Raw genomic sequence first — 14,531 nt, 5'->3', positions numbered from 1 at the left:
CATCATTACTCACATACATATTATTAATCTTCTTCCGTCCACGGATCGGGTAATTTTATGTTAAAATCTTTTTTTATAGAACTCCAAATCTTACACTATGTCCTGATGTTGTAGAGAAAAGAACATTTAACCTTATAACATCATAATGAAAATAAACAATCGACACTTTTCAAATAAAAGAAGATACATTTTTATTAAATTGCATTTAATTTATTGGACCAGAGCAACGCAGCTGGGTTTTTTTTCCTAGTAACGATGAATGTATGGATTTTACAATTCGTATGCTGCATGCATGTCTGACGTTTAATATACACATGTACCTATTGACGGTTATAATTATTCATAAACATTCATGTTCTTATATCAATATGACAGGCAACCATTATTTAGGCATCTTCATATTTATGATATCTAAAATAAGCTCGCTTTACAAAGTATACTTAAAAACAGACTCAAATTGAATGGCAATCCTTGCTTTTAATACCGACGATTGGCAATCAATTCTTCCGGGTTTGAAAAACCGATACGCGAGGTCAAGGTGGTTTCATATTACTATAAACGGAGTTTAAAGCTAGAAGTAAAACTTTGCATACCTGATGTTTGTATCATCTTAAAGGTGTTATGCTTTGTGAATTTACGAATATAGAGAACCATAGTAGTGTGCTTAATGGTTAAGTTATTAAAATGTATTTAATTACATTATTTTTATTTGTCAATGAGTACAGATATATTATTTGCATGGATCTGAATCGACAGCTGTTCAAGTACATGTCACTCTAAACGCTCGGCCGTATTTTGAATAGCGAATTGTTTAATAAATTTTGTAAACTGACTTACTTATAACATTATCAGAAACAAATAGATTTGTTCAGACAACTCATTTAAATTGCGTTATAAATAGTACCTTCAAATAATACAATATTAAAGAGCAAACTGGGTAGACTTTGTATAGTTTATTTATAGCAGTTATTGTTTGTTTCAATTTAAGGTTGCTTGACTTTTAAGGAAGATAATACGTGGAGGGTACCATAAACCATATTGTATTTAGGTTGTTAGAGTTACATTTAAAACACTTTGACATAGCTCAGAGATGTGCTCAATAAACTACACATGCATTTATAATGTAGACAGTATGAAGATATAATCTTTATGTGCCGATAAAACGAACGTATCAGATATCTAATGCATGATATAATAAGAGCGCGTACTTTAGTGGGACAGCTCAAGTGTACGTTCGTTTTATATCGCAACAACTGAGTGCAAAATGTATGAATGATGACTGTGCTGGAAATAAATATTTAAAGGTAGGTGCTATATAACTTCTTAAAAAAATGGCATTAATACGGTGGGCATTTGTTGAAATCGAAAGCAGAATCGGTATATTCCGGAGATCATGCCTTATTTCATCATAATTATGTATCATGCCCTACTATTACTACTTCTTTCACTACTATTACTACTACTATCACTACTGTTTCTACTTCTGCTTCTTCTACTTTTTCTACTACTACTACTACTACTACTACTACTACTACTACTACTACTACTACTACTACTACTACTACTACTACTACTACTACTACTACTACTACTACTACTACTACTACTACTACTACTACTACTACTACTACTACTACTACTACTACTACTAATACTAATACTACTACTGCTACTACTACTACTACTACTACTACTACTACTACTACTACTACTACTACTACTACTACTACTACTACTACTACTACCACTACTACTACTACTACTACTACTACTACTACTACTACTCTATTACTACTACTACTACTACTACTACTACTACTACTACTTCTAATAATTCTACTACTACTATTCCTACTACTACTTCTACTACTACTACTACTACTACGACTACTACTACTACTACTACTACTGCTACTACTACTTCTTCTTTTACTACTACTATTACTACTTCTACTATAATTGCTACTACTACTAAAACTTCTTCTTCTACTATTACTTACAAGTACAACAATAATAATGATACTACAACTTATTGTTATCATCATTATCAACATCAAGTTGTATTAAATTTATATGTTCGTCAAATGAAATAATCTATAAAAAGGGACCATTACATTTGATCGAAATGCATATTACTATATTATTTTCATGAAACCCATGCATAAACATTATATTGTGCCAGGTTTCATTTGAGTTCCCAAGATGTCGCGCTATGCGGCCCAGATGTTCAAGTGGGACGAACGGAAGGGCCTGAACATGAAGGAGTATTTCCGCCTTTACAAGGACAGGTTCCCAATGCTAGGGGTCATACTCGAGGGATGGTACGGCGACACGCGCTTTGATTGCTATGACAACTTGCAGGTGAGGCGGCGTGCACATAACTCATTCTGCTTGATGAGAGTGAGGATTACCTCCAAAATTTGAAGCAAGCTCTTACGGAATACTGACTAAAAATTCATCTGTAGAAAACTTTTGAATTTATATATTTTACACCATTAAGCAAAACAAACGACTAAAAACACTTCAATGTGTAACCTTATATTGTTTTTTTTTTATTTTGCATAGATTTTTTTTTCACACTTATCTTGGGATTATGTAGTAAATCCCCGGGTTCATTTACTTAATACGATTTATATTTTATTCGTACTTAAGGTCTAAAGAAACTGTTCTAATAGGATAAAGATCACTTGCGTCAATTAGAACTGTAAAAAATATATATATATATATTGAATATGAGCCCATGTTTGAGGTTTGATGAAGCTCAGCAGTGATCTGGTGGTAACGTATTATCTTTTCCACCTGGGGACGAAGATTCAATCTGAGAAAACTCCGAATCTTTTTTCTCCCCACATGCATGGATTTCTAGGTGTTCAAACCGAGCAAGCTCTTAAATACTCAATGTATATTCCAAAACGTGCATCTTCTGTATTGTGTATACTTCCTCGTAGCATTCCATCACAACTTCTATAGGCGACGGAAATAATGCGAAAATGTAAATTACATGAATGGTCACATGGTGCGTACATCCAATATGATACACATACTATGTATTGGCTAAAAAATGCTTGATGTCTATGTATATGTGACAAAGTTAACTAGATATGTTTTCTATTTATTGAACTCCATAATTGCGCTGGTAATAATAAACATGTGAAGTTAATATTTAATATTACTTCCTGATTTTATCTTCCTGTTTAAATTGTTTAATGCACAACAAACAATCGCTATTCACTAATCGACTATACAATTATCTCACTAACTTTTAAAGACACTTCAATACTCAATTGTAAATTACGAAAGTAATGCAGCCGGTGTCATAACCGCTTTTGCAGTATACAAGCAAAGGCTGAGACAAGTGTACACTATATGATATTGCTATAGTTGTTAACACATTGGTGTGTATAATGGTCCTTCTCTTGGTGCATTTAGGTAAGCCTTGTTCTCGAACGTAAAATTTAAGCAAGCGTTCTATTCTGCAAAACTGTTACACAAAGTCTCACACAATCGTATGTCGTATGCAAGCAGTCTAACACACATACTTGACAATAACGACGTATTTAAAAACTAATTCGTTTCGATTTTATAATTTTACAGTACGCAAATATACAAAACTATGGGCCTTTGTGGATTGAAACTTGTATGTTATAGTAACCGTTAATAAGAACGGTTAATAATTTTTAACCTCATATTGAAAATTGAAAATAAATCATTATATGTAATATACATTGATAGTTTTACGATAAAGAGGTTATTTCTCGCTCCTATTAATATAGGGATATAACACGTTTTCGAGGGCATGATCATCTGCGGGCGCTCAAAAAATCCGTTCCTGCCCAAGTGCGCAAAGTTAGAAATGAGGAATTATTTCGGAATTCACTGGTCATGAGGAATAAATATATCGTCAGAATAGGTCATTGTTTTCATAGATGTTTTTTTCGTACAGGTCCATCTTATTTCGTTCCAACTAAATTCTCCAAAAATTAATACTGTCACTGAAGTATTTCAAGCATACAACAGAAACGTTGAAGGTACATGAACACTTACATTTACAGCATAGTCTTTTGAAAGTGTTTAGTAAATAACCTTAACTTTATTGACGTTGCCAATTAATAAAGCTGTCAAGATAGTGCAGATGGTATAATTTTAAAAGTGGATTGAAATATGCATTGCCTTTATTCCTGCATGCATGAGGAAACGGTTACTTATTCAGTTACCCATTTATGTTGAAGGCTTGAGTTATTAACAAAGTTCATAATTACTTCATGGAATCCAATAAAAAAAAGGGGAAATAACTGCGCGTGGACCAGTTTATGGATGAGAAAAACACATAACAGGGCTTGAACGGCACGTGACTCGCCTTGTAAATACACGATTTCTCCCGTTCAAGCCCTCCTTTTGCCAAGTGTCTGCATCACGCCAGAGGGCATTATAGATAGAGTTTATGCAATAATTATGAAATGATTTTTTCCATCCATCAAATATGACACAGGCATAACAAATTGAACCATTTTCTCAAAATTACCCAATCATGAAGTTCAGTTAATTTGTGAAATACCGATGTTTTTATATGTGCAATACTTGCTTTAACTTCATTCATAACCACTGTTTACATTATATAGTATTTTAAATGTTAACATATTTGGATACATCTTGATTTGTTCGGTCTCTTCTCCGTAGGTAGTTCGGATCCATTGCTACTCTTCACAGCCACGGGTGGTGATCCGCGACTCAAACTCTCCGGACTTCCGGTTCCTCACACTTCCTGTAGACAGTCAGGTCAAGTTCCAGTTGGTCATGGGTCCGAACAAGTGTAAGTTAAGAAAATGTGTCACAAAATAAGATTTTATATCATATTATTAATAAGTTAAGAATATAAGCAATAACTGAAAAAGTAGCACGTGTGTCCAGACAGATAATGCTAATATCTTCAAATAAGGAGGACGATAACTTCTCACTTCTCTCTGACATCAATATCTACAAAATATTATGTAAAAAAGCAATTCAATATTTGTTATCGCACTGACTATAAATAGGTTGATAAGCAAAATACTAATAAATGAGTAGTTTCCAACATGTGCAAGATCATATCTATTCAAACTAATAAAAACATTACACTACAAATTATACTACTTACTTTATGATGTGCCTATGTCAATATTTAATTATATATATATGTTGTATGCAATTCTTTCTTAAATGACTTTCGTTCTAATTGTCGCTTTAAATCGAATCGATATTTTAAGTCAAGTCAGTTACCGTAACGAACTATAAATGCCAGTATTTCCTACTTCAGATAGCTATCATCGTTAAACTGCTTAATAATTCTTCGAAAGGTTATGTTAAATATAAACATTTTACAGCGCTTATCTAAACACATACCAGACACCATATTACTTCTCCAAACTAACTGTATAAAAGCGCATTGTGAATGGTTTCGATGTGTTAAATTACTTATCTTTAAAGATTTGACCTCAATATGTATGGTATTCGATTCCGCCTCGAAGACTCGTTGAATTACGAACAGTGTCAAATACAGTAAGACTGCATATTTTTTTCCTGACGATGTTCTCCATACAAACTTGACGTTGCTATTGTTCTCGATGCCAAATGGAAATATTAAAACCATCGACTTCCTCCTCGATAACCACGAGTTGCCTTTCCTGGTGAAGCTGGCGTGTCACGAAGACCATCAGTTCAATATCGGAACCACCCGATGTAAGGCGAGCTCGTTCGGAAACCTTCTCATTACGGAGAAGTACCTTGAACACTATTACATGGTGAACTGCATTGATGGAGCAGGTATTCTATAATTGACTAAATTTGTTTTCCAGAATCTTTAAATCTTACGATGCTGCTTAACAATTTTTGCACACGTGAAAAAGGTCCTTGCTACGCGATTTCTTAGAAAAAAGACTATAGTTTAGAACAAGGTATATTAGGTAATTTAATCATCATAGATATGCATAACATATGCCTCTTTATATGGTCAATATAGACCTTTTATATTTTTGCTGCTAAGACTACAACTCTATCGGCCTATGATTAGATTGAACAATCACAACCTTACCCTGAGCTACAACACGTATTTTTATAAGAATTAATTTAAAAGCTATTTGCATGTTATTGCAAAATATGACGTTTCACGAAAGCCCCTTTTTAATACTATGATCTGCCAAAGAAAGAAAATTCGATTTAACACATATCTTTTTTCAAGGTCGTTTTTACTTTTTTCTTGATATTTGTATGTGTAAATTTTACTCTGTAAATACAAAGACAATATGGAACTTTAATGTGATTACTGTAAATAGAACTTAAGTGTTGAAACAATATGTTCTCATTATGAAAATATAGTCTCATGCTCAAGTGATTACATGACACGTCCATACACCTTTTGTTTGCCAAAGGACGAAAAAGAACGTGATTCAGTATTTTTTATTGCCTAAACCAGAAACCAGGATGTGCCCTTCACAATAAAGCTTACAATGAATTTGTAGTTTACTTGTTTCGATTTGCCCATCGTAATGTATTTTGATTACAATCATAATTTGTTTGTATTAAAAACAAACAATTACACTTATGCAAAACGTTGAATTTCAGGCATCCCCTCTTACAGCTGCATACAAAAAAATAAAGTGCTGAAAATGAGTCCTTAAATAAACATGCAGCCTTATATTTGAGCGTTATGTACATGGCATTTTAGTCAGTTGAAAACACAACTTCTGTCTGTGGCAGCTTTTCCTGATACGGGGTTCTCAGCTGAAAGCTCACTCAATAACAGGGTGCAGAATCAACGGGGTTTTCAGGGGGCTTTCACACGGGCTGGACAGAATGTAATCACACCGTTAAGAACTTTTTTTTGCAAACATCTCAAATTATTTAAATACATTTGCAAAAATCTAAAGTGCATAAAGGACAGTTTCTTTTGCAGCTTGTGCCGATATCTTAAGGTATAAGAATAAATTATTGAATACGTCTGAAATTGGTGACAAAATGAAACGTTGCGTGAAACATAACCGTGTACAATGAATGCAGTAAATATGGATTTTTTTTAAACAAGAACACATGCTTATTAGAACAAAGTCAATAAGCAGCATAAAAATCTGTCTTATTCAGTATTTGAAATTCTTAAGAAAACTTGTTTTAAAAAGGTATTTGAAATAAAGCAGCACTTACCGTCGTGTTTAAATCCATTAAAGTTAAAAGGTGGAACCCCAAACACCACGTGATCCTGCACCCTAAATAAGAATATCAATAGTAAAATGTTGAAACAAACATGCTCAATAAACTCGCCAGACAATTAGCGGTTTTCGTCAGCTCAACGCATCGATTGGTAACACGCCGTGCGAATCCTTATGAAGATTGAATTGTAATATCACGAGAATAATTAAAGAGTTTGTTTCAAATCTAACTGTGGTACAAGAACCAAATTTAATAATTATTAAATCATCATTCTTTTAAGACGTCCACTTATTCGTATTTTGCGATATGCGTTAATGTTCAAATAACACAACGACGCATATCTTCTTTCTCATAAAATATTTATTGAGCTAGCAATCGTTGTTTCTTCTGATTACTCAATTGCAAATACACTCGTATTCATAAATTCATAAATTAAGGGTATTGTACCCGTTTTTACCGTATTCCCCGCACAAAAATATGTTATCGTACTCCTGCATATGTTTATCTCGATTGTGTGTCCACTAACAGTTATGTAAGACTTGGTGTCTCTTATGAAGTAAATATACAGTTACAATACAAATGTGTGCAAAGCTTAAGTTGCCAGGTTTGTCTTTTTCAGACCCAAAGATGAACCCCATAGTGAACCTCATTTATCTGACAGAGAACCTGTCGATGGCCCCTGTCACAGGCCTTAAGAACCGTCCTGATGCGGACTTTGACGCGTATATGGGAAAACTAGACCAAGAGGCGGAAGGAATCGTATATGACAGAAAAATGGGAAATTCAGGTATGGTTCTCAGCGGGTATAGTTAATGACAGGAAAATGGGAAACCCAGTTATGGTTCTCAAATATTTAAATATTCGGCTACAAAGTTCAAGTTTACAATACACTTAAAAGGTTGTGTGATTGTTGAGTGTATTTGTTTTTGTTTTGTTTTATGGAGGGGGGGGGTAATTTTGATTATCTAAAGAATGGAAGCTAATATCGATGACATGTGACCGAAACTTTAGCCTGATTTGTTTATAAGTTTTTGTTTAAAAGTATATCAAAGCGGCCAAAGGCAATATTAATGACCAATGCCATTTGTAACTAGCGGAACACAAGGTGGTTTATTCAAAGGAATGCCTAAATAGTCGATATGAATGTGAAAACTGAAATGAATATGACTTTGTTCAAGTTTCGAAATTTCTTTATATTAATTATTAGATAGGTGAATATGTTTATTTTATTATTCGATAGGCGAAACAATCCGTAAAATGGTGTTTATTTCCACTGACCCAACCGAACCTATTTTGTCGCCCCGACGCTGGACATTTTGGAAGTTAAGAATGTTTGAATGAAAAGGTAAATAAAATCGATTCGCCGTTTTCTGATGGAGTTGTGATGTGCAAACAAGCATCGTATTTAGGCTGCTTAACGTATGTTTTAACATTTTCTGTATAGTTTACATATTTATTTCGATTCTCAGATTTCGCTGAGTACGATACTCGCAAGATTGACCCTATGACGGGCGACGGAGGCATACCTACTATTGACCCTCCGGAAATTCCCGGTCAGATTTTGGAAGGTATGAACAAGTAGATACTTGAGATCGTTTGTGAGAAGTCATATATGATACATTTCTTAAGGTTCGATACCTTCACTTGCCATTCGGCAATATTAGTATGCGGATCTGACGTAATGACTTTATGTAGGAAATGCCGTTGATACATTGTTCACATGTAGTATGCATAATAAACAAGTTGACATGTGATACAAAATATGTACGCAAAGCCATGCATCTAATGTAATAAGGAAGTAATTCCATCAACGTTTTAAATTAGGAAGATGAAGTTTTTTTTTAAATTCCGACTATGTCGTGGAAAATTGGTGATAAGTTTTGAGCCAATGGTCTTTTGAAATGAAGTGCGAGGTTAAGTTTTATATTGATGCTGTATTGACGTATCTACTCCTCCTGTTGTCGTTTAATCCTTGTATCTGTAAACCCAGAGGATGGTGACTATAATGAGATTCCCCCCGAGCTGCCGACCAGATCTAAGCCCCTGTCAGAACCACAATCGTTGACAACACAAGATCCGGCACATAAAGACCCGAAACAGAAAGATCCGACACAGAAAGATCCGACAAATAAAGATCCGACAAATAAATTTCCCAAACATAAAGATCCAAAACATAAAGATTCAAAACATAAAGATCCGAAACATAAAGATCCGAAACATAAAGATAAACCGGGTATATCGTTTGCACTATAAGTGTTATTGTTATATTATGATTGTTTTTAAAATATATCGTACGAAAGTTGATATACGACACGCTGAAATACGTTTATTTATGTGAACAAGTTCAAATACTTATTTTAATTATGCTTTAAACGATTCACTTACAATAGAACGGATTTACATATTGATCTATCTATCAAAAAAGCCTCGCATACATTTATCAAACTTTGTGCATATTGATACATTGTTTGTTTTCAGCAAAGGCGGAGAAGAAACCCGCGCCTGTGTGCGCTAAGAAACCAAAGCCTTCTCCGACAGTACAGTCACCTATTGCCGTGGCGGTGAATGTAAGCGAAGAAAAGAACCCGGACCTTCCGGCTCGCAGACCTCTACCGCCGCCGACCAACACTTCCCAATGCAAACAAGGTGTGCTATCCAACATGGTTACCATTAAGTGAGGTTAAGCGTGAGGCAGCGTGTGTTTACGTAAAATAACGCGTTCCGTGGGCGTTGAACGGGCTGTGTAGTGAAAATAAGTTAAACGACCCTAACTCCCTTGTTTTATTTATCCTTGAACATGTAGCCGTGTTATTAATAAACGTCATGAAACGAAAAACTTGTGTCAATTTCGCGACAAGTATAATTTAAAAATGAATGCGCGTTTGACACTGGACTCCACGAAAATTCTAATGTCAAAATTCGTATCAATGTTAATGCTTTAGCTAACTAGTGCTTAACTAAAGTGATTGGCGATGGTCTCAGCTGAATTCTTCCAATATTGTAATCAAAGATACACACTAACATTATAAAATTTATGTTTTATCCATGCAAAACACACATAATCAATATCGTGTTCGTTTATTTCTTGTAAATTAATGTGAGCTCTGTTTTAATGCTAAACCGGCTGTATTAAACGGTCTTACGAACGGGCCCTTACAATTTGTGAAGCCATTGTGCAAAAATCTGTACGATTAGTAAGGGAGGTTAATATTTTATTTATTTTTTCAAGATGAACGTTTAATGGAAAAATCATGTGTTTATGGTCTTGCTAATGATTTTATTTGCCTTATGTTTAGTTCTTTGTTTGGTGCTCGTGAACAATACTTGCCCATGAACTGTTACTATTCATCCACAATAATTGGTTGGAATCATTTGATAGTTCAATGTCCATTTTTTTTTAACCAACTCGTACATTTGTTTAATTATGCTTTTATAATAGTGTTTACAACAAAAACAGTTAATATGGTACAGCCTCTTGAACGAAACATGCATTCACAATGTTATTTACAATAGTCTTTCTTTTAACACGTGTCTATATTTTGGTTTAATACCGTCTTTATGTCCATTTAAGATTTACGAATCAAATTCCTCACGCTTCTTTAACGTTTTCGCATTTAATACGTGTAAACCCAATCCAGTTCATAAATTTGTTATCCTCCACATTAACATTATGAATTCAAGACCTAACTTACACTTTTAGAGCGATGCATGGGAGAGCACTAAGACAAGTTTGATGATTATTATCAACAATAACACAAGTTTCATCCTATATAGCTATTGCTATTATTATTTATTAATAACAACCCCTCATGAATGTCGCATTGATGGTTGTACATTTTGAAGGTTATTAGCAAAATTGTTTTCAAAAGGATAGGAGCGAATTTCAAAACGTAATGGAAATTCAATATCGCACGCCTCAGGTTATTGCATGTAAATATTTTTCTTCCTGCTGTTTTGGACTTTAGTGTATGCTCTTATATACACTACAATTGTGTCTTTAGGGGCGGTACCGTATGTCAACACGTCCGTTGGCCGCGCAACAGTTCGTCCCTTCCCGAAAAATAGCATGGAGCCGGCAGTACATGACGTCACTGAAGACGCTGGTTCTTACGAACTAGTGGGAACGGAAGATGCAGTGTACTCAGAGGCTTATGGTGACGTCATGTACGTTGCGTTTTCATTAATTATTAAAGTTTATATTAAAATGATGGTTTAACAAGATGAGTACGATGATGATGTGCTGATAATATTGATGGTGAGAAGATGGCGAGTAGGATGATGATGACGACGATGATGATGACGATGATGATGATGATGAAGATGATGATGATGAAAAAGAAGAAGAAGATGATGATGTTGATTATGATTATGATGATGATAATGATGATGATAATGATGATGATGATGATGATGATGATGATGATGATGATGATGATGATGATGATGATGATGATGATGATGGTAATGATGATGATGATGATGATGATGATGATGATGATGATGATGATGATGATGATGATGATGATGATAATGATGGTGTTGTAGTTCATGATGATGCTGATGATAATGATGATGCTGATGCTGCTGCTGCTGATGATGATGATGATGTTGTTTTTTATTTTAAGACCTGTCTCGAAGGAAAGTGAAAACACAAGTCATATTTCGTATGGGAATTATGTGAAACTCGGTATGCCAGCGGTGACGCCTTCGTCTTACCTGATGACGCAGATATTGAATACAGATCAAGACACTACGTCAACCAACATGGAAAACATTTAAACTTTGACAATGAGTGAAATAGGCGACATTTTAAGGCTTTTGAAACTCGCCGAATACGTAAAAACATTTCAAGATAACCAAGTGGACGGTGCCATTTTGACGAGTCTCGAACGTGATGATTTGGTGAACGAGTTGGGGATGAAGAAACTGCAGGCGACGAGACTATTTATGTACAATTCTGAGGGCCACATCCCCAAGTGATTTCATTCTGTGCGTGATTCACATTACGCGGAATGCAAATATATGAAACTTACTCAATACCCAGTTTATAATTAAAATCGTTTGGACTACAGCCATTATTAAAATGAAAGTGAAGACTATGTGCACAGAGCATAGAAAACATTAATCATTCTGTTACGAAATTGTCATATGCATGTTTTTTTAAATGGCGTTCAATATGCAAGGCACGAGAAAACTTCGTGTTCTTAATTTGAGTTAATCATGAAGCATCCGTTCCATTATAAGAGAGTTTACATTTAATACAGTTAAATGCATCGGAAGTTTTATCGTGCATCCTCGATACGACAACATACTAAAATTGCGCTGATACATGGTTTGAGTTGTTAACAAGCTTTAATTGGACTGATGTTGGCCGCTTCGTTATTGTATCATGCAGTGTTTGTGCTATGTTGTAATATGCCGTCCTTGCTATTTGATTCACCACTTATCCTAAGTATTTGAAAAAATTTGCGTCTTAAACATTATAATAAACCAGTTTTATTGTATGTCCATGTAGACGTCTATCATTAACATGGTGTGTGGTGCTGATTGTGACAAATTATTGTTATCAAACGTGTTCCAGAATGTTTGCAGAACATGAACTTCATATATTGTTATTACACCATGCAACTAAAATCTTTCGTTATCGCTTCACAATTCGCTGGTTATGTGTTAAAAATAAATATGCAATTGTATTGAACTACTTGCATGTGTCATTTATGTAAACATAAACCGTTATTGATATTGATATCGGTATCAGATTAACATCGACAAGACAAACTCAGCCGAACGCGGCTTCTATAAAGAACCTATTGCGAATCATAATGCTCATGGCGTTAGCTGTTCTTTATTGCGTCTTTTTTGTTTTATCCGGGCTTCCAAAAATAGCTATGGATGAATAATTTCGCGTTGGTTAAATGCGTTATAATATACACGGCAATCTTTCGGGATTTATTGGTGACGTACATCGAGTGCAAGATACAATACACAGATTTTTTTCTTGAAGCGTATTGGAAGGCAAATAGTGTTTTCATCATCGTTAAATCAAGTTAGAGATCTTAGGTTCGCGTCTTATCGCTTGAGCATAATTTTTAGGGGATCAGGCAGATATTTACAAATCATTCACTTTTTTACATATTGAAATCATTTATTGAAAATAACTTAATATTAAATAGTTCACTAGAGCTGTGTTTAATCATGTTTGCATCGTGGTATGAATATGTATGACATTTTGTTTTGATTTATCTTATAATTTAAATTTTAGGCAAAGTACTGTGTTTTTACTATTATTGTAAAACAATATAATAATATTATAACGGGGTGATGTACATACAATTTTACATTCAATACTGGATTCAAATGAAATAAATAGAACAAAAAATGCATCAACTCTAAATAACATTCGGGTGGTGGGGCATGTATATACGTCTGCTGACTGTGTTAAAGTGAGGTTTGTCGAAAATGACTTACAAAAATGCGTCATTTAGTTATTACCGCCAAGGATCTAGCCTCTGAGAATACCACGACTTATTGGTAACAGTAGATGCATGTATGTAAATGCCTTCAGGTTGTTCAACTACATTTCGTTACAAGAGTGCATGGTAAATTGGTATTGGTCTTCGTATTGATTGGCAAAATGCGCGTCCATCAATGCTGTAAACAAATTAGTTTGACCTTATTAACATGACTTTAATGGACCTCGCTTTATGTAAACATTATACTGGCCAACATGTATTTAAGCAGAACTACGTTGACCAATAAACAGAAGAAGGATCTGACCCACTGGGCATACACATGATGAATATCTTCAGGACCGTATGTGGGGTTCTGTCTGGGCGATTTAGTCCGAAAGAAGTTAAAACATCATGGCGCAAAAGGGAGTATTCATTTTAATCAAATATGAATATACAGTTGCATATCGAGTGAATATCCAAGTAACTCTTTCGGGGAAATCATCAGAACGAAGCCATTCTATAAGCAATTCTTTAAGAGGTTCTTTAATTGCATGTTAATGAATAACATCACTAAAGGGTCATTACGCGCTGAAAGAAATAGTACAAATGGGTTTGACAAAGTACTCGTGAATTGATACGGTACTATGATGTAGCTTTTAGATATTGGTTGTCAGGCCAGCATTTTCAATTTTTGTTTTACGGGATTTTTTTCAAAAAAATTGAGTCGGGGGGATAAATAAAAATAAAAATAAAAACATGAAAAGTGAGCCGTCTACCAAAAAAATAAAATAAAACTGTCTAAACTGATTATTTATTTTATTTTTGCAAATTTAAAATTAAGCCAATTTAACCTTATGTTTACTTGCATTAACCTTGAAGTATTTTATATATCTTATTACA

General features: G+C 34.3%; 1 protein-coding gene across 2 annotated transcripts; it reads left to right on the top strand.

Moving 5' to 3' along the window:
* The first annotated feature begins 1,051 nt into the window (after positions 1–1,051).
* Positions 1,052–12,877, top strand: LOC127858302 (uncharacterized). 2 transcript variants are annotated; one of them, XM_052395320.1, is made up of 9 exons: positions 1,052–1,304; positions 2,183–2,361; positions 4,678–5,799; positions 7,799–7,966; positions 8,649–8,747; positions 9,170–9,412; positions 9,658–9,825; positions 11,145–11,343; positions 11,805–12,877. In XM_052395320.1, exons 3-9 carry the CDS (start codon positions 5,601–5,603, stop codon positions 11,956–11,958), a joined length of 1,230 nt encoding a protein of 409 aa, XP_052251280.1. In that variant the 5' UTR covers positions 1,052–1,304; positions 2,183–2,361; positions 4,678–5,600; the 3' UTR covers positions 11,959–12,877. The 2 variants fall into 2 exon arrangements, with proteins under 2 accessions (XP_052251280.1, XP_052251281.1); XM_052395321.1 differs by having other exon boundaries at positions 1,056–1,304; positions 11,181–11,343.
* Positions 12,878–14,531: the final 1,654 nt, after the last annotated feature.

This window comes from Dreissena polymorpha, chromosome 14, assembly GCF_020536995.1.
Source record: "Dreissena polymorpha isolate Duluth1 chromosome 14, UMN_Dpol_1.0, whole genome shotgun sequence".
Lineage (NCBI taxonomy): Eukaryota > Metazoa > Mollusca > Bivalvia > Myida > Dreissenidae > Dreissena > Dreissena polymorpha.
The sequence above is the reverse complement of the archived record's forward strand: the minus strand, read 5'-3'. Positions and strand labels throughout refer to the sequence as shown.

Coding starts and splice junctions, on each gene's coding strand:
- LOC127858302 (XM_052395320.1), top strand. CDS start 5,601: ATGCCAAATGGAAATATTAAAACCATCGACTTCCTCCTCGATAACCAC. Junction 7,967..8,648: donor CAGAAAAATGGGAAATTCAG/GTATGGTTCTCA, acceptor TTCGATTCTCAG/ATTTCGCTGAGTACGATACT. Junction 8,748..9,169: donor TCCCGGTCAGATTTTGGAAG/GTATGAACAAGT, acceptor CTGTAAACCCAG/AGGATGGTGACTATAATGAG.